Source organism: Hypomesus transpacificus, chromosome 26, assembly GCF_021917145.1.
Source record: "Hypomesus transpacificus isolate Combined female chromosome 26, fHypTra1, whole genome shotgun sequence".
Lineage (NCBI taxonomy): Eukaryota > Metazoa > Chordata > Actinopteri > Osmeriformes > Osmeridae > Hypomesus > Hypomesus transpacificus.
Genome location: NC_061085.1, coordinates 6,628,335 through 6,650,419, shown reverse-complemented (window position 1 = coordinate 6,650,419; position 22,085 = coordinate 6,628,335). Strand labels below are relative to the sequence as shown.

General features: G+C 49.2%; 1 protein-coding gene across 2 annotated transcripts; it reads left to right on the top strand.

The window, feature by feature from the left end:
* The first annotated feature begins 4,727 nt into the window (after positions 1-4,727).
* Positions 4,728-16,053, top strand: LOC124487385 (desmocollin-2-like). 2 transcript variants are annotated; one of them, XM_047049676.1, is made up of 16 exons: positions 4,728-4,980; positions 6,016-6,106; positions 6,270-6,472; positions 6,659-6,814; positions 7,022-7,177; positions 7,410-7,554; positions 7,720-7,874; positions 8,408-8,542; positions 9,507-9,692; positions 10,272-10,519; positions 11,670-11,812; positions 12,384-12,608; positions 13,893-14,114; positions 14,385-14,494; positions 14,603-14,926; positions 15,081-16,053. In XM_047049676.1, exons 1-16 carry the CDS (start codon positions 4,939-4,941, stop codon positions 15,291-15,293), a joined length of 2,754 nt encoding a protein of 917 aa, XP_046905632.1. In that variant the 5' UTR covers positions 4,728-4,938; the 3' UTR covers positions 15,294-16,053. The 2 variants fall into 2 exon arrangements, with proteins under 2 accessions (XP_046905632.1, XP_046905631.1); XM_047049675.1 differs by having other exon boundaries at positions 4,730-4,980; positions 14,600-14,926.
* The last annotated feature ends 6,032 nt before the right edge of the window (positions 16,054-22,085 follow it).

Sequence of the window (22,085 nt, the reverse complement as noted above, 5' to 3'; positions counted from 1 at the left end):
CACAGACATAGATACAAATTCACACAGACACACCCCTGCACACATCCAAGCACTGTGTATTACAGTAGTACTACAAAAGGCAAAGCAATTCATGAAATGGTTCTGTGGGATTATGGTAACTTTTGAAAAACATTGCTGCAAAGATCTGTGGAACTGGATTTGAATCTAGAAATCTTATCAGCAAAAACATTAAACCTAGAGGTAACCATAACAACCATGCATCTTAGTCTGTTGTCTGCCCAAATAACGTTTTGAAAGGCGTACTTCTGTGTTCTTGGTATGGGTGTGGCTGTCTGGGTGTGTTGGGTGAGTCATCCTCTCCCTGCCTCGGGGCTTACCTGGCTCTGACAGACTGAGTCAGTCAGACATGGGGGTAGAAACAAGGTGTGTGTGAGAGAGAGAAAGTGGGAGAGAGAGACAGACAGAGAGAGAGAGAGAGATGGAGAGAGACAAAGGGAAAACAGAAAAAGAGATACAAAAGAGAAGTGTGTTTGTGTGTGTGTGTTTGTGTGTGAAAGAGAGAGAGAGAGGTTAAGTAATGAGGGTGGTGGGGATAGCAATGTCCTGCAGCCAACACGGAGAAACGACAGAAAGCGAGGTGGAAGGCGAAAAAAGTTAAGGTGCGCCTGAGTAAGCGTCTAGGGGCGGCTGAAACGGAAACCTCCCAGGAGCCCTGAAGGAACTGTTCCGTCCACCTCGATCTGGGATAGTCAATTTAAGGACAGATTAAGGGACTCGAAGACCAACCCGTTTGGCAGGAAACACCCTGGGATAACGAACACAAAGACTAGTTGTTAGAACATTCTGGCTACTCTGCTCCTCTCACACACATTCAATGACTGGCTCAAACACGTTTCAGAGAGTTACAGTGTTCAAAAAGGGTGGAGTATCACTTCATCTGTTCTCTCCAACACCATATTACACACAAAGACACACCACGCATGCACACAGATACATGTACCGCTGTCATGCTCGTAAATTATTGAGCAATCTTCATGTTTGACGGCATTCACTATGAACTGATGAAATGACAGGCAGAGGCACCTGTGTTTGTGAGTTCAACAGATTGAGTATGTTTTCTGTTTGCGTGTATGTGTGTGTGTGTGTCTGTGCGTGGTGGTGGTGGTGGTGGTGGTGGTATTCATGATGTTGACAGTTTCACCTAAATTCCACTCTCTCTCCCCTCTCATTTTCAGCTACTCTCCCTCCCTCCCTCCGCGCTCCAAGTTGCAACACAACCCCGCTGCCTTGGTTAACCTGTGTTGGTGTAACCAGAGCTGAGTTCATGTCAGGGGGAACACAAAGACAAGCTTTTGTGCAGCCATTACTGGTCAGCCAAATGGAGAGGAACCAGTACCAAGTCAACTCCTGGGATCAGAATCACACTCATACTGCCTCTGTCTCATTCAGCAGTGTTTGAATGACACACAAGGTGGTCACGCAAAACACAGGTGCTTATTCACACACCTACTCAAAGGGGACACACCCTGTAATGAAACTGGGATGGAGAAGGGACAAGAAGATGCAGGTGTCACATTCTAGGCCACTCAACGCATGACAGGTGATTGGCATGCTCATCCGCGTATCTGCTGTATCATCTCAACAGCAATGGCTGCCATGGGCTCGGAGCAGATGCCGACGCCTTGTTAGTGAATGGTTTAATGACATGGTTGAGCCCACGCCATTTAAGCATTGGGCAACATTGTTTAATGCTCTAACTGCTGTAGCTAGCTTCGGGGTGGCAGTAACAACTGTTTTTCTTCAGGTTTAGAATATGTTTGGTTCAGATACACTGAGTAGATGGACAGTACGTAGTGCTAAATAGTACTGGGAAATATGAACTGTAAGATTCTCTAATGCCATCTTTGTAAACAAGGATTTTCATCCCAGCTTTACACATGTTTGATTTGTCTCAGTAGATTATTATTGTTATTAATTTTGGAGAAGACAAGATATTATTTAAATCATTTTTAGGGGCTCTTTTTTATTTTGTCCAGCTTCATCCGAGTCATTTTCTTGTGTTAGCATTGACAGTTGTGAGTGCTGTTACCCTTTCCATCCACTAGAGGGCGGTATTATGCATCTCTATACAACTATCCCTTCTGTGAGTCCCTCTACTGGAACATCATCATGATGACAAGGAGAGGTAGAATAATACAGATGAAATGAAAATGTGTGCATCAGGATATTCCTTAGTCTTTCAAAAGAAAAGCATTAAGAATAAGGAATGTGCTAGTTAAAACAACCGTCATTCTAAGTCAAGGTTGAATAAACTAGGATAGCTTCCTTGTTCTGAAAGGTGTAAGAATGTTGTCGCTTTCACCAAGCATGAGAAGAGTACTCAGGAATGTCTGACGCACACAACTTGTTGACGAACACTTGCACAACGTCTTCAGTCGAGTCGGCAATAACATCATATTAGCACTTTCCACCAGATGGAGACAGAGAGATGTCCACCGCTCTCCAACTGTAGTTTCATATGTTAAAGGGTCACTCATTTTGCTCAGGTTTGATAAATAGGTGTGACAGCTTGTTATGGTTCCGTCATGTCAAGTGAAGGGTGTGGTTAGATGAATAAAGTGCAGCAAGGACACATCCTTTGGAACAGAATCATTTGTCTTGAGCAAAATCTTCCACTTATCACTGCCATGTCATGTCAACTCATCAAAGGCAATTACCATCTGTGATCATGTTTCAGCATGGGTACATAGAGTCAAGTATCCCTGAAGAACTTTATAAGCTATTTTATGTCGAAGCAGATCTCAGCTGAGTGGTCTAGCTGTCATGGGTCACTGGTTAGCGTGGACGTTCCGTCTGAGCAAACCGTTTCATTTCCTCCTTTCTCCTGCTGTAATTGGACACTGTGGAAGGTTGATAACCTGGTCTCTGGACAGAAGCCAGGGGCGAGGGCTGAGAGGCGGGGCTGGAGGGGTGGAGCTGGGAGGGGGAGATGAGAGGGAAGAAATGGGGCCAGGGGATGAACCAGGGGAGGGGTGGGGAAAGGTGGGCAAGGACCAGGAGAGGGGTGGGGAGGGACCAGGAGAGGGGTGGGGTGGGGAGGAACCAGGGGAAGGGAGGGGTGGGACCAGGGGAGGGGTGGGCAGGAACCAGGAGAGGGGTGGGGAGGGACCAGGGGAGGGGTGGGGAGGGACCAGGAGAGGGGTGGGGAGGAACCAGGGGAAGGGTGGGGAGGGACCAGGGGAGGGGTGGGCAGGAACCAGGAGAGGGGTGGGGTGGGACCAGGGGAGGGGAGGGGTGTGGAGGAACCAGGGGAAGGGTGGGGAGGGACCAGGGGAGGGGTGGGCAGGAACCAGGAGAGGGGTGGGGAGGGACCAGGGGAGGGGAGGGGTGGGCAGGAACCAGGGGTGGGGAGAGACCAGGGGAGGGGTGGGGAGGAACCAGGGGAGGAAGAGAGGCAGAGGCTGTGTGAGCTTACTCTCCTCATGACACTGCAGTGCTACATTCCAATCTCTGGGGTCTGCCCCACCCTGTGACTCCTGTGGATGTTTGTGTGTGTGTGTGTGTTTGTTTGTGTGCCTGAAGTCCTGGCTCTGTCCCTGCACATCCAAAGCCTTCGCAAACAATTCTACATTCCAGTCATTCTTTGTTCTATCTCATACCTCAGAAACGTTAGGTCTCTCACTCACGATGCAGAGCTGGATATCGACCCATTCAACTGCACGGTCTGAACACCCCTCGACACACACGCACACACCCAAACAATGAGTGCACAAACACACCCATGACCTGACTAAATCTGACAGTTGGCTGTTCTCACTTAACCCACTCTATGATGAAATACAGCAAGAAACAATCTGGTAGTTTTCAAACACATTCCAGATGGAAAAGAAGCAACACAGTGAATCATTTGGTGTGGATTAGCTCCTCTTGGATGACTTTGCATGTGTGTGCGTGCGTCAGGTGAGTTTTGCATAGCTTGGCTCGGAACTCTCCAGAAATCCCACAGTCTTATCTTCATGGGGAGGCAGGAGTGAACGGCGAGGTCACCGCATGGACACAGTCCCTGCACTCCCCTGCCTGGCCCCTCACTCATGCAGTCACACACACACACACACACACCCACACACACACACACACACACACCCACACACACACACCCACACAAAAGACACCCAAACCACACTTTCACCAGAGAAAGAGGGATGGACCTGCATTCCTGCAGTTTAGACAAACTACAGAGTCTCTGGGGGAACGGGGAAATCTATTAAAAGACTGTATGTTTGTCCTCAGAAACATACTTTAAATCTAGATCGAAACGTCCTCCTTTTGTTGACCGTTAAACTTCTTCTTAGCCACCTGTGTGAACCAGACGGTGGGTTAGACATGAGTCTGATTCTAAATGATTCAGAGTTTGATTCACGGGTTAGTTGGATTGGTCATGTCTGTTGATACTGCAGCTGTTGACATGACTTCTGTTCTGAGCTCTCTCTTTCTCTTGCTCTTTATCTTGATATGTTTTACAGTAAACTTCCCTCTCACCTTAAATCAACATTTCCTTTGTTCTCATAACAATAACATATTGTTAACAAAAGTAACACTGGGATTACAAATGAGTATATAACAGCTATTTGACATGTTGCACACACACACACACACACACATGCACGCACACACATAAACAAGTAGAGAAAGTTTTCCTGCACAACATTTGGAACATGCTTGGCGGAGGTGGAGTCAAAACAATTCTCTGCAGGACAGAAGGAGGGACCTCAGTCTGAAGGGGTCGGTGGACGCTTCTGACAGAATCTGTATCCGTAGTTTACCCTTTTTATGACTATGACACACCCTTTGAATACATTAGTGAGCTGAAGTCGTCATTTGGTGTTGAAAGCCGAAACCCACACCCACAGAAAGGCATCGCCCTTCCAAGTTGTGCGGGACTGTCGATCCGCCGTTAAGTGTTGTTCACCGAGCGCTATGGCCCCGGGCGGTTTATTCTGCTTTAGCCTGCTCGCAGTGGTAAGTGAAGTCAATTATTGTTTTAAACCGCAGGTAATTGATGTGACAAAGCTGCACTGATGTCTGTTCAAGTTGAATGTACAATGTCTAGCGTACCGTTATGTTTGGTAAACCACCGATAGGGTTGTATGGAGCAAATAAGCTTTGTGTCGTAGCAAAAAGCCACAGTAAGTGGACACTTTTCTTAACACTCTTTTTTTAACACTTTTCATAAATATGTGGGAAAAATAGCTTTCGTTTTTCCCAATGACTGGAGGAATATAATTTCAAGATTTTCTGTGCTGCTTTCTCCAGATATGCAGAAATTACTTTTTAACCAGTGCTCGGTTAGGCTACTCCAACATTTTAGCTACGTTAATGATTTGTAGACACTAGGTGGGACTGTCAAAGGTGATCCAATGTGATGAACTAAGACAAAGGAATCTCTGTGGAGATAGTATTGCATGGCTATAAATCATGACTGATCGTGCAATCACTCTCTCAGCCTGAGAGTGTCAGGCCTTATATTTAGATAGTGATGTTATCTGGAATCGTATACCTGCTGTCAGTGCACTATGCATTCCAATATATTTCAAGGGAATTTGATTTGAGTTCCCTGACACGTATTGTTCTTTGATGTTTCGTCACTCACGTTGTTATGAGTAATTTGTTCCCCTCACACATGTGAATGCTTAGACCTTGTGTGCCTATTGTAAATGGTAGCCTACAGAAATGTAATGCTCATATAATACGCCAAAGTGTGGGGATACTATAACAATAGTCTTTTAACGATTTACACTATTGAGTAGCTAGACTGGGGAACTATTATCCAATCATCACAGTCATATGGCCGGGTTAGGTCTTGAGAAGGAAAGTACCTTCATGCAGGGAGAGAGAGAGAAACAATAGCCATTTTGACTTATCCAATCATCACAGTCACATGGGTTAGGTCCTTGAGAAGGGAAGTACCTTCTTGCAGGAAAAGGGAGAGAGACAATAGCCATCTTGACTTAGTAACTGCTTAGGGTTAACCTTGTCCTCTCCTGTTGTTTCCAGCTCATACCAGCACCTGTTGAGTTGTGTGTTCCGCAATCAATCCAAGCCATAGTGCCTGCAGAACTCCAGCCTGGCTATGTTGTCTCTGAAGGTACGGAACACCGATCTTATGAGTCTCTGGTCGTACCTCCTTTTGCCTGTCTGCCAGTAAACAGAACCATGCCTGTCTGTTTATGGGAATCTGTGTGCCCAGTAGGTACAGTAGTTCTGTGTTGACTATTCTCTGTGTGTGTGTGTGTGTGTTGGCCAAGCAGTGCCTTTGTCAGGTTGCCATGGAGGGGGACGGCGGCTGGTCTCGGCAGACCCTGACTTTGCCGTGCGGGCGGATGGCACCATCGTCACCATCCATCTGACCAGCGTGATGGAAGAGGGGAAGTCCTTCTTGGTGTGGGTGTGGGACGGGGCGGGACACCGCTGGGCGATCAACGTCCGTCTCCTGTCCACATCCCCGGAGCCGGTGAGGGGAATGGGGAGGGTTCAGAGACTTCCTTCCTTGAGACTTCCTTCCTTATAATTTCCCTCAAGTAAACAAGGCCCACAAAATGACTGTGATTCACTGTGAGCCACGCCAGTGGATCGCTGCGGCCACAGAGAGCTGATTTGAGACGTCGTGTATTTCAGCTGTGACTGTGATTATCCCCAGGTGCCAGCCCATGTGCCCAGAAGGGTGCCCTATCACATGCCTGGTCAGAAAGGCTCCAATCCCGCTGTCCTCCGGCGCACCAAGAGGAGATGGAGCCCGCTGCCTTTCAACATCATCGAAAACGATGTGCCTCCATTCCCCAAGAATGTGGAACTGGTGAGAACGTCCTGTCGTCATTCTCGCTAGATTAGCATAGCTTCTATCACCACTACTTTTCTTTCTATCCCTGTCCTCTCTCTTCTCCTCTACTCCAAATGACCATGAGCAATACCCTCATACAATATTTTCTTTTTTGGAAAAATGTCTCTCCTACTCTCTCAACCCCTACCCCCCCCCCCCCCCCCCCCTCTCTCTGTTCCCTAGGTGGGGTCTGATTCAATGGTGAACTATACTGTGTATTACGAGATCAGCGGTCCAGGGGTCACCCTACCTCCGAAGGGGTTGTTCTCTGTGGAAAGGCTGACTGGCATGGTAAAGGTGTGGTACGCCGTGGACCGCGAGCAGTTCCCCAAGTTTGTGGTAAGTACGGAACACAAGGCCTTTACACAGGGGTTCAATTCCGGCTATGGGTCATTTCCTGCATGTCTTTCCCCCTCTATCTCTTTTTCTTCCTGGTTTCATGTCTCAGTCTCCAACTGTCTTTATAGAAAGGCAAAATAAATTGTGGTAAGTATGAAGGGCAAGTCTTCTAGTTTCTTCCGACACCTGTGTATGGAGTCATACTGACTGTATCTCATATCTTACTGTGTAGTTCACAGCTCGGGTCTTTGACATTATCACCAAGGAGGAGACTGACCGGCCCTTGGACATCACTGTGTTGGTGGACGACATGAACGACAACGCTCCGACCTTCTCCGGACCCCTCGAGTTCGCTGTGTCAGAGCAGTGTAGCCCTGGTGAGAACATGGCGCTGCGTGTGTGTGTGTGTTTGTGTGTTCACAATGTGTGCCAACAACTATCCTAAGTTATTTAAAGAGATCCTTTAAGTCCCTCAGCAAGTGTGTCTCTGTCTCTCTCTCCATCTCTCTTTCCCATGACTCTCTTTGCCTGCCTCTCTGTAGATACTGAGATTGGACTCGTGACTGCCACTGACCTGGATGCTAAGGACACCCTCCACGTTAAGATCAAATACTCCCTCCTGAGTGGCATCGAGCTCTTCTCCATCCACCCTGAAAGTGGAATGCTCAAAGCCAAGTCTGGCAACCTGGACAGAGAGGTGGGGCCTCCCGGATATCCTCATTCCTCATCCTCCCTCATCCCTCACCCTCCCTCATCCTCCCTCATCCCTCACCTTCCCTCATCCTTCCTCACCCTCATCCTCCCTCATCCCTCATCCCTCACCCTCCCTCATCCTTCCTCATCCCTCACCCTCATCCTTCCTCACCCTCATCCTCCCTCATCCTTCCTCACCCTCATCCTCCCTCATCCCTCACCCTCATCCTCCCTCATCCCTCATCCTCATCCTCCCTCATCCTCCCTCATCCCTCACCCTCATCCTCCCTCATCCCTCATCCTCCCTCGTCCCTCACCCTCATCCTCCCTCATCCTCCCTCATCCTTCCTCCAGCTCTGTTGCTAGGCAGATTCACACTGAGACAGGCGAAACATCAAGATTTTGCCGAATTCATTGGCTGGATTTACAACAGTTATAGCAGAATCATTTGCCTTTGTGGCAGTTGGTAAAACTGTCTGGTTTAGCCGTGTGGAAGACATTGCTTAACTGCGTGGTATCTGTGTTTGTGGTGTTCAGGTTCAGGTGGTGCACAAAGTCGTCGTGGAGATCAGGGACATGAATGGCGCGAGGAACGGCCTCTCTAACACCGCCACGGCAACCGTGACGCTGGTGGACATCAATGACAACCCTCCTACCTTCAGAGAAGCCACAGTAGGTCCTTCTTGTCGTCCGGAAAGACAGATGCTAATGGTCGCTCATCCGGTTAGCCCCGGAGTTATACAAAGGGACAAAGGCAGGTTCAGATGCACACATTCCTTCACGTACCAAAACTACCTTTTCAACGTTTGGCCTTTCGTTTGGCCTTTTCAACCCCTGCTCCTCCCCTTTACGTTGCGAGGCAACTGGATCCACGAGATCACCATCTCTCTTGATTCCAGTTTTCCAGGCTTCAAGTTATGAACCTGGGGCTGAACTTAATGGCTTGGAGGGCTCAACGACCTTTGTCTAACTACTGGCAGCTACGGGCGTGGTTTCAGTGTGACAGCCCATGAAGATGGTGATTGACAGTTGGTTCATTCAATCACCTGCTAAGTCATTTTTGAAAGAGCCCGCTTATTCCCAAACAGTTTCCAAAGCCAACTTCCCAGATGTTTCTGTGTAACAAACCATCTGGCGTATCTGGTTCCTACCCCGCCCCTCACCCTACCCCACCCAACCACCCTGCCCCACCCTGTCAGAGGTTTGGTTCAGAATTTGTCCATAAAACGTAATGGCTGCATGGATTTTGTCATGGGAAACAATGTATCAGATAAAATCTCACAGCACAATAGTGTGTGGTGTGTGTATGATGCAAGCTCTCTGACTTTGCCTGTCTTCAGACCAACACAGAGAAGTGGAAAGCCCTAGGCTAATTGTTAGTGGCAGGTAGGGCTGGGACTGAAAAACGTCCCGGGACTTTGAAATGCAGACAGGCCACGACCGTGTATTATATATATATATATATTTTTTACCTCATGCCGCGGCCGTTTGACCGGCCGTTCAGGAAATCTCCTGACTCTCCCGACGGCCAGTCTGACCCGCGTTAGTGGTATTTTCAGGGGTGGCAGTTATCGTGTAGCACCTCAGGATGTTTTGCGGTATTGCGTCAAGGGAATGCTGTGACTGTGTTTCGCAGTACAAGGCGAGAATCGACGAAAACCAAGCGGAGGTGCTGGTCCTGCGGATTCCTGTGGACGATAAGGACGAAAAGAAGACCAAGAACTGGAATGCCAAGTTTGTGATCACCGAGGGCAACGAGAACGGGAATTTCAGGATCGACACAGACCCTGAAACCAACGAAGGCCTGCTGTATGTCGTTAAGGTGAGACATAACAGACAGATAACAGACAATGAGGCCCTTTACACACACACACCCACACACACACACACACTCCCAACTGAAAGGTGCAAACCACAGAGTGACACAATGAGAGTCTGGCATAGACTGAGGTTGTGACACAGATTAATGGGTGGTGAATATGTGAGCTTTCTGATATCATTGAGAAAACTGAGAGTCAGCTCTTTGGAGGGCTGAGCTGGGAACTTCGTCTGGCATATTTGCCCAATGTGTGTGTTGGTGTGCAAGCTTGGTTTGTTTGTCTACGTAGATTGCCAGTGTGCGTCAGCGACCGCATGTGTGCATGCATTGTTTGTGTGCGTGTGTGCGTGCGTGTGTAATGTGGTGTTATTGCACAGGAATGATAAGAGTGTGTGTGTGAGTTGCTATTATTAGCAGGTCACAGCATCTCTGTGCCGTCCATTAACTGGGTGCTAAATGTGTGAGAGGATGGAATCAAGTGCTTTATCACACTAGAGCTTGGCAGCGACTCTGGAATGCAGGTCCGGCCAATTCAAACACTAAAAAGGAAGTCTGACCTCATTTCCTCTCTTCCACCCTCAGCCACTGGACTATGAGAAGGGCAAGGTGGTGAAGATGAAGGTGACGGCCCAGAACGAGGCCCCGCTGGCGGGTACGTCCGGCTCCTGGGTCTCCATCCCCCTGGAGCTGAGCGTGGGGGACGTGGACGAAGGGCCCGAGTTCAGCCCCCCACACCTGGTTCTCCTGGTCAATGAGAACACACCCAACGGAACCCTACTGAGTACCTACGCCGCCCTGGACCCTGAGACCAAGAGCAGTGCTGGAATGAGGTACCCCCTGCTGGGCCCCCGCTAACACCCTTAGAACAGAGTGTAGGAATCAGGGGGTTTCGGACATATAGACATGAATCGAGTTGCGTTTCGTTCCATTGAACTGAACTGAAGCAATTGAATGGTCTACAAATATATTACTGTGAAGGAACAGGATAAAGCGTAACTTCACCATAACACAGATTTCTAAGTGAGAGCTTATAGTGGCAACGGGAATTTGAAGTAGGATTTTAATGCAGCACACTGTGGGCCTCATGTACTAACGCTTTTGCGCCCACTTCAGGCGTATTTGTTTCGCAATTTGCGCCTAAAAGCATGGCGAGGTATGTGCAAACATGCCGCACTGAGGTCAAAGTGCCGACTGCCTGTCGCGGGAACTGAAAATGGGAAATTGCGCTTTTCCGTGTCATGCACATGCATTCACGGGAGGGTCAAGGGGAAAGTGGGAGTTTCCCATAAAGAGATGGGAGGGGATGCGTAAAGTGCGCCTAATGATGTATTCCGCGGTATGTACAAGAACCGCCGTGAAAGCGCGCCTCTATTTTGCGGTGAAAATTCTGCGCCTCTGGTGTTAAGCTGGATGCACGTGGGTTCCTTAGCATATGTCTAATGGTGAAATGACAGCAGTAATCCGAGCCACACCAAGACATAGGCCGAGGAGAAGATCTGAAAGGATTTTTGCCACAAGGATTACATTTTCTCAGTTGAGAATTGGAATTTGTAATAGCATAATTTAATTTCCAGATAGCATTTTTTGTTTTTGTGTCAGTGTGGAATTCCGGCCTTGTATAATATTTAAATTCGCTGTTACCTCATGAACAAGCACATCAATTTCGTTATCACTAAATCTTTGTTTTCGCTGTTTTGACTTTGGTGGCTGATCCATGATAGAAAGAGAGGAGGCCCATTCAACTGCGCATTTAAACGCTGATTACCTGCTGAACTGCCGGATTCGTAAATACAACATAAACTGAAGTATCACAGCATGCGCAATCTGCGGGTTAGCCATGGCGCTAATAACGCTACGTTTGCAAATGTACGTACATGAGGCCCTGTGTGTCTTGTTACTGTGTACTGTAGGGTTCACGGTGCAGACCTGCACCCACGCCATATCTAGCTGTGTGTCCTGTGTGTGTGTGTGTGTCTGTAGGTATTACAGCGTGTCTGACCCCGGCTCGTGGATCAATGTTGGGGAAAACACAGGAGAGCTGAAGGTGGCCAACACCATAGACCTGGAATCTCCTCTGGTCACCAACGCCATGTACAATATCACTATCAAAGCAGTGGACAAGAGTGAGTAGAAACCCAAGCCTTCTGAACATGGGAACGGGAGCCTTTTCCTACGGTTGTTTCTTTTGGAAAATTCAGAAATACAAGTGCGTGTCACATTTCTCAGGGCACCTTGCGTTTTACCCTTTGAACAACCCACCACGCCCATTCCGCCCCCAACTACCTTCCCCTACCTTCTTATTATCTTATCTGCACTGTCTGTCTGACTTACCTGCTCATAAAGACTCACTATTCACTCGCTACTTAGATGAGCAGGGTTGTTCTGGACAGTAAACCTGGGTGTGTTATGGAAAATCCTCTCAAAGGTGTGAAACTCGGTTCTTTTCTTGTCTTGTTCAAACATTTCAACAACAACAGACGTTTCTCTGTTCTGGTCATGAGACGTGTGACAGGATTTGGGAGGGGGGACATTCCTGTCACGCTCGGTCCATCAGTGCTCATCAGGGTCTAAACATCAATGCCCTAAAGGGGATCATCAACTAGGAGACGTTTCCTTCTCAGTCTCTCTATAAAGCTACAAATGGACGCCCCTGACCCCTGACCCTCACGTTATTGTCTCCTCTCCGTGTCCCAGGTGGCAAGTCAGGCATCGGCACGGTTACCCTCCTGATCAAGGACGTGAACGACAACGTGCCGGAGATCGACGGGGGGGAGCTGGTGCTGTGCGAAGAGCCGGACGGGGGGAGGGGCTCCGTCACCATCGTGGCGGTGGACCGGGACCTCCCGCCTTACTCCACCCCCTTCAACTTCCAGCTGCCAGATGGGCATGATGGGAAATGGAGGCTGACGAGCATCAAGAGTAAGTGTTGCAGACTTCGAGGCACGACATGCCCTCCCCCGTAAGCCGATGTGCGGCGTGAATTTCGAACTGTGTGCCTAGAACCTACAAATCAATTGGTGTGACGTTTAGTGACCCCTAATGTAGCCCTTGGGCACCACTCATCCACTTTCCATTTATTCAAATGAGAAAGATCTCACATCCACAAATGTCTTTTAACTTCTCCTCGATCAATGATTCATTAGGCTTTTAATAATGTATAGGCAGGGTTGATATCTTCACAAGCTTGTTACTAGAGCCAGCTCTGGAGAGATGTGTGGTCATTAATTCTGAATGGAGTTTAGAGACAGAGTCTCTTTGAGGTGGAGGGGAGCAGAGTGGAGAACCCTGTCGTCATCTCACACACACACACACACACACACACTCCACATCCGAGCGGTGGCTCTCCGCAGCATGCTAGCCCAGATGGCCCGATGTCCAGGGTCCGTGTCTGGGGTAGGACCAGATCTATGCTTGCCTCTGAAAGAGGAAGAAATGCCAACCGAAATGTCAGGGAAACACGTAGGAAATGTCACCCTTCCATTTAGACCGACTTCTAATAGATCTGTGGACGAGGCTTGTCGACACCCCACACCGCTTCACCCCCAGCACCCGCAATGGGAAACGGATGAAATGCCCGAGCGGCGGGTGGAATCGACGGAACGTGTGCAAACACGCACAGACACGGGGGCGCACACACACACACACATGCAGACTTTCAGTTCCGCAGAAGGCCGGGCTAGAGGCTTACAGCTGCTCTTAACCTTTGGAACATCGTGCTGACTGTTATCTCCTCATGGTGTCTCTCTGTGTGTACGCCGTGTCACACGGATCCCCCTGCTCTGATCTGTGCTGAGTCATTTCACCACCCTCTCTCTCTCTCTCTCCCTCTCTCTCTCTCTCTCTCTCTCTCTCCCCCTCTCTCTCTCCCCCTCCCTCTCTCTCTCTCTCTCTCTCTCTCCCCCTCTCTCTCTCTATCTCTCTCTCTCTCTCTCTCTCTCTCTCTCTCTCTCTCTCTGTCTCTCTGTCTCTCTCTCTCTCTCCCCCTCTCTCTCTCTATCTCTCTCTCTCTCTGTCTCTCTGTCTCTCTCTCTCTGTCTCTCTCTCTCGCTCTCTCTCTCTCGCTCTCGCTCTCTCGCTCTCTCTCTTTCTCTTTTCCCTGTGTCTTTCTCTTTGTATTGCTCTCTCGTTCTGACTCTCTCTCTCTCTCTCTCTCTTCCTCGTTCTCACTCTCACTCTCTCTTTCCACTTTCCCTTTCCCTCCAGACAACTCGGCGGTGCTGGAGCAGGCGACGGACATGTCAAGAGGGCTGTACCGGGTTCCCGTGCGCGTGAGCGACCTGCAGGACAAAGGCGGGGTCCACGAGGTGCAGGTGCGCGTGTGCCGCTGCCTGGGGGAACAGTGCGCCCCCCAGAGGAGCTCTGCCACGCTGGGGGTGTGGGGGGTCCTGGCCATGCTGCTGGCTCTCCTACTGCTCCTGCTGCTGTGTGAGTGGCACACACACACACACACACACGACACACACACACATACATACACCACAAAGACACACACGTACACAGGGGATGACTAATGGGTAAAGCATTTCTGTTGATTGGCGCCGAATGTCACCGGCAACAAATGATGAGGTCCACATGTTGCCACGCACTTGCGGCCAACTCTATCCCCGTCAAGCCACATGGGTGCATCAGAAACCTTTCATCGTGTTTGGTGGTGTGGCAGTGATGATATTCAACCTTCTCGCGGTCTGCTTCCAGGCATCCTCTTTGTGTTTGCCTGCACCACGAAAGGGGAGAAGGTCTACATCGACGACTCCAATGGTGGAATGCTGCTGATGTCCAACACAGAGGCTCCGGGGGAGGAAGTGGTGAGATCAGTTTCAACTTTCTCCTCTCTTTTATTCATGACTTTATTCGCTGTGTGTGAGCGGGTCTAGCCATTGTTTCTAAGCGACTCTGTCGCCCTTCCCTAGAAGTCCGCCCACCTTCTCACCATCCCCCCCACCTGCGACAGCGCGGACGGCTCGCTCAAGAAGGGATTCCTGGACAGGATGGGGGCGACGTCGCCTGTCAGCCAGCATCAGACTGGTCAGCAGATAAATCAGCATCTGATTGGCCAGCAGATGAGCCAGAACAGCTTCTACCAGACAAGCAGGCGGGACTTCCTGTCTCAGGGACAGAAGGGTTTTTACTCCTCCGGGCAGTACGGGGGCGCCACCTACACCGACGCTGCCTTGCTCAAACAGTCCCAGCTCTCTGCTCTCTACACTTGGGAGACCAACGGCATTTATCTAGTCAAGGTACACTCCGAAACAACGACACTATTCCTAATGGATACGAATGACGATCATGGATTATATTCACTTCTTACCCGTCTGTTTAGAGTCGTGGGTTGTATTGAAATGACAAACTGCCATTTGTGATTGAACGTGTGTCTCTCTCTGTGTCCGACAGAAACTGGGGTATTTGGGCGATGAGGCGGAGGAACGCTACGCGGACGACCTCCTCACGCCGTACGGCTACGAGGGGGAATGTTCGCCGGCGGGCTCGGTGGGCTGCTGCAGCGACTTCGGGGACCAGGACAACCTGGACTTCCTGGACTCGCTGGGGTCCAAGTTCAAAACACTGGCGGACATCTGCCTGGACAGAGAGAAAGAAATACCCTGAGAGAAGCAACCGGAACTGATACAGGAAGGGAGGATTCTGAGAGACCGTGAAAGAGAGTTCATTCGAGGAGGACTGTAAAAGCCAGACATTAGTCGAAGACTACAGCTTTGATGTGCCGAAGCTGGTTGAGGTTCTGTGCTGTATGTTCCGGCATTTGACACTAGGTGGCGTATTATACCGTTACACTGTGATAAAAGAAACACTGGCTGGGTTTAGCTCTGATCAATCCAATTGTATGTATGTGTGTGGGTGAGACTTTGATCAAATTATGTTGTTGCTCCTCAGTCTCAAGGACAGCATTAGATGTTTGAAAAGATATTCTGTACAGTAGTTTTTGGGCCTGGTTAGGATGGAAAAATGAGCTTCTGCCTTCACTGAGAAAGCTGTTTTTGTTCCAGGGATAACTGACTAATGCTAATGAATCTAATAATGCATCAACTGCTGTTTTCTCAATAACTCACAATGCATTTATTTCCATGAAGTACAAATAGGAGCGAATTTGTGTGCGTTTTGTGCATACCATGGAAAAAGTATGTATGTAAGAGTATTGTTTACTGTAAGATAGTCTTCATAATACCTGAAGGTATTGTGGAATGAACTAAGAATATAAGGAATTCCTTCTGGGTGGAAGTTGTAACGGCGTCAAGATGGGAAATGGAACACATGAAATGATAGATGGGCAGCGGTTTTAGACGTGATATATTTCTTTTTCTATTGCATTTACCGAATTAATCAAATTACATGAAACTTTTGGGATTCATTCCCCTATGTTTTTCTTCCTTTGCAGTGATCCTGGTCGAATGTTTTTTCAGATCCATAAAAGCGGTTAGGATTACAGGCACATGTGCATTTTGCACGGTTGGATTGAGAAGACGGTCAGTGTTTACATGCCCAAAATAAGCCTTTTCCATAACAGAGAGCCACATCGCATGCATTTGTACCCATTACTAATAGCAAAATATAATGATTCCCATTAGAGGGAAAACCCAAACTGTTCGGTGTGCTTAAATGTTAATGACCCAAACGAGAGAGAACTGCCATTATGCAAATGTTGCCCTTGAGAAAGAGACCCACTTTACTGGGGAAAGCGTTGAGGGAAGGCAAGATTTCGGACCAAACGAGCAAACACCAGATCAAAGGGAGTGTCCCCACAGAACCTGCCATGTGATCTGAAAACCCCATACCAGGAAATCCTCCCCTTCACTGTATGCAAGGCAAGAATCCAAATTGTTTGTGGGCGTGCGTGTGATGTCTGCATGTGTACGCGTGCGTGAGAGAAGGCATCCGCTGCTTCTGTGTGTGTGTGGGTGCGTGTGTACGTTCTCGCGTGTGTATCTTGTGTGTGTGTTTTGGTGGAGAGTGATAAGGACAATGAGAAAGGTGTTGACACAGACAGCAGACAGGGCTGTGTACCTGGCTGTCTGAGGAGACTTGCCTTGTGCCAGCTCATCTGAGTCAGCCTTTTGGAACCGTTCCTCGGTGACTCGAGTCACAACCGCACTGGCTCACACAGCCACTCTGGCCCCTAGTGGACATCCAGAGGCATTACACAACTTCAGATCCCCTTAATGCACCCTCCAAGTAAAGGACTGGGGAATAAGAGTGAGCACTCAGACACACTAATGAAGAGAATTGTCTAAACGCCTTTTAAAAATGCACCTAGACGAGACACAAACTCCTAGTAAACACGGCTATTATGTTCGGAGAATGATGAGGAAAAACTAACATAAGCTCGTAAAAGTGCCTCTCGCTGGAGACCCGAGAACAAAAAGCCCAAACGATTATTCCGCATTCTCCCAAAGGGTCCAATTAGGAAGTTTAAGATTGCTCAAATACTTTTTTTCGAAAAATTCACAGGAGCGTCTTGGCAGGGTACCTCACTGGGAAATGATGTGACATGGAACATGGGCCCCGAGCCCTCGTCGTTGGGTTTGAAGTAGGCTGTGGCCAGGGGCGATGGAGAGCTCTGGTCTGTCTTCTCTGCCCGAGGTGCCAGCGGGGGCTTGTGCCAGCCAGGGGTACGGGGGGCTGAATCTGAAAAGGAGACAGCCCCACCACCTCCTCCCAGGGGCTGTCTCCTTGACGTGGAGGTGTGGTGTGTGTGAGTGTGTGGGGGTGTGGTGTGTGTGTGTGTGTGGGGGGGGGGTGTTGGTGTGTGTGGGGGGGGAGGGGGGAGGGTGTAACAAATAAACGTGGCACAGGATAGTTGCAGTATAGTTGCTGAGCTGACCACGATGGACCACAAACCGTGTTTGCTTGTTTTCCCTGGAAGGGGCGGATGTCTCTGGGTTCATTGTCGGAGCGGGCCCAGGGCTCGGGCAGGGTGGGGGTCCGGGCGTTGGCTCGTGTGTGGTCGGGGGGGGGGGGAAGGGCCGTGCTTAGGAAGGGCCAGCATCTGAGTGTCGCTCCGGCCTCACGGATGTGGAATGTAGCACTGAGGTTGGAGGGATGATCGGACAGGCCAGAAAAGACTGGCGGGAAATTGAGTGTGTGTGTAAGTGTGTGTGTGAGTGTGTGTGTGTGGGGAGGCCACATTTTAGCTACTGTGTGCAATCCTTCATTCCGATGATAAAGTGTCATTGTTGGGTTTCATGCAGAGGGGAGGACAGATTGCGTGTGTGTGTGTGTGTGTGTAGGGTGCAGGTGTGCATGCATAGACATGTCTGTGTGTGTGGGTGTACATATGTGTCGGTAGGTGTGTGCGTGTAGGGGCGTGTGGTGGGGGTGGGGGTCGACTCGATGACATCACAGGACAGCGTGACAGGTTGGCATGTTAGGGTTTGTCTATTAGAGACATACCGTCACAGGACAAGTTATAGCCCACCTGCCACAAACTGCAGGGTGTTAAATGGCACCACCCGAGCTTCAAATTGACGAGATAAACAGGCTTTGACAAGATGCAGAGTATGTGTTTTTTTTTATTTGTGGGTATGTGTGCGTGCGCGCGCTTGTGCTTTTTATCTGTGTGTGACTGTATGCGTGTGTGTGTGTGTGTGTGTGTGTGTGCGGAATGGTTGGGAAGGTACCTCGCCTAACTGCCGTCCTCAGCAGGATGCTATCGTAACCCCTAAGTGAGGCAATGTGATTGGTTCATAAATTTAATTGAAGCTACCCCCCCCCCCCCCCCCCCCCTCCCCCTCCCCCTCCCACCGTGGCTCCGGTCTTATCGGAGTGAGTCAGAGCCGCGCTGCTCTCCTCGGGACCGGCTCCTCTCACGAGACCCGAGAGAGGAGGAGAGACGCCCAGACGCCAGAGCACAGCGCCTCCCTTCCTCCCCCCCCTCCCTCCCTCCCTCCCTCCACCCCCCCTTGACTGGGAAGAGAGCGGGAGAGAACTAGACTAGTCTGTGTGCTCGCGTCGGGCTCCCAGATAAGATTGAGTGAAATGGTGCAGTTGTGTTTTTCTTTTTTTCCCCTCACGCACGGTTAATACAATACTGCAATCTTAATTCAATCATCATTATGCCCCTATGGAAGCTCTGCATAATGAGTCGGATTAGGGGGCTAGGCGGCAGCCAAACTGACTCTGTGTGTGTGTGTGTGTGTTTGTGTCCTGTGTCTGTGTGTGGGGAGTGCAAGCGAGGCTGCTTGTGATTCACTGTGTGTGTGGCGTTTGCTCACTGCAGAAAAGTGTCGGGGAAGGAGAGGAAGCAGACATGATCATCATTAGAGGAGTGATAAGCGAAGGGTGCTCTGTTCCCGGGCATGTCGCTGTGTTCCCGGGCATGTTGCTCTGTTTGAGGACCCTGCCGCCGCTTCTCCTGGTTCTCTGCAGGCTTTCATTCGCGTTTTCACACGTAAGCGGCAAACCGTGGCCGCGGGGGCCGTTTCGGAAGCGCACAGCTTTGTTAGATAAACAAGACACCAACAAATGCGTCTGTACACAATGTAATAACACGGCGTCTGCAGTAATCACCATTTAAAACTCTCCCTCCACCCTCTCCATGGAGGTACATGGATAATCAGGTCTTAACCCAGTAGAATAGGCTAAACTGTTCCGAAGAAGCCATTCAGCCACAATAAAAGCAAGTATCAACACAATAATGTAGTCTCCTCATCCGACCATAATTCAGGCCTAAGGTAACTCCATGACTTCCAAATATGGTTGGGTCATTTTCTTTCCTATCCCCAATTTCTTTGTGTTGGCACTCCTGAGTGTAGTATTCAAATCTACCACTAGGGGGTACTCTGCCCTTTTCACAGTGCTCCCATGCCATGCACGGAGTAAGTATGAGATGTCGACTTCAATCAGCCAAATAAAAGGTCAGTAAGGAGTTTTGCCATTTCCATCTGGGGTGCATTTGGTTAGCTATGATACCGTGACTCTGCTGTTGTTGGAAGGCAAAAAAAACATAGCACCCACAATCCTCCAGTGTGTTAATTGCATGTCATCCCACGGGATATTCTGAGCTCCCAGTTCAGAGATCAGTATGGCTGATCCCTTGTGGTCACGCTTGATTGGTTGATAACAGACACAGTCTTCACTCGAGACACTTGGCACCATATTAAAGTCGTACCCAAGAGCCAGTGTTCAGAGGAACCCCTACTACTGAAACCTGCAGGATTCACATTGAAGCGCAGTGGTCTTTAACCCTGGTCCTCAGGGTCCACTGTCCTGCATGGTTTAGACCAGAGGTCTCCAACCCTGTTCCTGTAGAGCTACCTGCCTGTTGGTTTGACCTTGAACCACGCTTTTTTGGCCTGATTCAACATGAGCTTCCTGATCAACCAGCTAATTAGTAGAATCAGGTGTGCTAGATTAGTGTTGGAGTTGTAAAGTGTGTCAAATCTGGGTAGTGGATAATGATACAAGGTTAAATACCAGACCAAGTTATTTGTAGTTTATTATAAGTAATGATGCAATCACAAGAATACACAAAGAACACATCCCACCAGGATGTTCTTAGTCTAGAGTCGTAAAAACCGTCGATGATGTCATGCAGCTTCACAGAGCAAAGAGTTACAGAGCAAATGATAACAAAGGCCTTCGTGAGAAAGTAGTCTTGACAGAAATCTGAGTTCTGCCCAGTCCAAATTCTGTCTCCCTGTCCTCAAGAGGCAGGTCTTGTACCCCCAAGAGAAGGAGGTGTTTGTCAGGTGATAGTGGGGAGGGAATGTGGTCATCCTATCAAGTGTCAAGGGTACTCGTGGTCACCCAGGGTGGGCAGTCCAAAGATCTGCTGACGAGCAGGAGAAGGGGGACAGAGGTGGGGGGGACACCATCCAAAGGTCTGATGATGTCAGGGTAGGGGGGCAGATGATGTCTTAGGGAAGGGGAGAATCTAAGGGTGGGCAGAATATCCAATGTCGCTGCTTCGCATCTTGGCCACCAAGAAAAAAGAATAAATAATGTGTGACCCCACGGTAACTGCTTCCCAAAGGAGGTAAAATATAGAATGATGGTTTGGGGTAGGTATTTTATCCCTTCACACTAATCTGGGCCCATGTTTACTGATTTGGAGTCACCACAGAGCCAGTGGATTAGTCACAGAGCCAGTTCCAAAGAGGTCACCATTTCTGACGGTCCCCAAAAAAGGAAAGGAGTCAATGGTTTGTTAAGTCCAAAGAATAGAAAGCGGAATCTCTCGTCAAAGTTCCGGACGCTCAGTGGATGTGCAGGTTGAGAGGAATAGGTTAGAGAGTGACGCGTTCACCTTAATCCTATGAACAAGTGGGAGTGTTTGTACGTTTGGAGGTTTTACACTCCAAAGAACAGGGGGTTATCCATGTGAAGGTGAGCTCTCATTGGTCAGTTACTCCCCACCTGGGCGTCGTCCTGAGATCTGCCCAGAGGTGTGAAGTGGTTGCTAGCTTTGAGTTCCGTTATCTCAAATGTCCATGGAATGTTTAAACTTCAGAATATAACAATACAACTTTCTTAAATAGTTTAGTTAGTATGACAGAATTATTTTGATATCAAGATTGACTGACTTAACTATACCTGAAGGGAAGTTACAATCAAACATCAATTAAACAACGTTCTAAGTAAATGAGAAGAGCACACATTATAATACACCGACTACTGTCATTGAAATAGTGTCCATGAGTGTAGTCCTTGAAAATATGTTTGTAAATCCACAAAAGAAAGTTCTTCCTCATAAATCCTTTTGTCTGATACTGTGGGACCGTGTGGCCTCTGTTCCTGACCCCATGCTGGGCCACGAGCTTTGAAGCTCCTGCTCTGGGAGATAAGGACAAAAGGGGGAAGACCCTTTCCTTGTCGGGGTAGGTGAAAGGTGTGATGGTACCGTGCTTTGTCTGTTGACTCTCTGCTACAGTAGTGATGCAATAGAGCCTGTATACAGGGTCATGCTGGGCTGTACCTTACTTGCATGTCTGTCCAACGGCTGACCGGAGAATCCCGTCGAGGGCAGTATTAATGCTGCACGGCAGGTGACTCCTTGACACAGGCACTGGGCGGCTCTTTGAATCGCCCCCCTCTCTGCGTGTGTTGTGCTCTCAGCCACTAACCAATGCAAAACAGAGGGAGGGAGGGAAATGCAGAGAGATGCAGAAGCGATGAGGCAGGCGCGTTAGACACATTAAACAATGTTAATCGTGATTTATGCTTAATTATGCACACGCCTCCGTTTCTTACCTTGCAAGAGGGGAGGGCGAATGAGAGAACACGTCGGGGACGGATGTGGAGCGTGGCTCGCGGCCCAACTGATTTGTTTTCTTCATCCCGCTCCGTCGCCCCTCCTCCGCCTCATCATCTCTCCCCCCTGCTCCTCTCCTCTCGTCCGTGGCTGCGCCGGGGGGCACACTTACAGGTGTGTCTGCTGTGACAAGA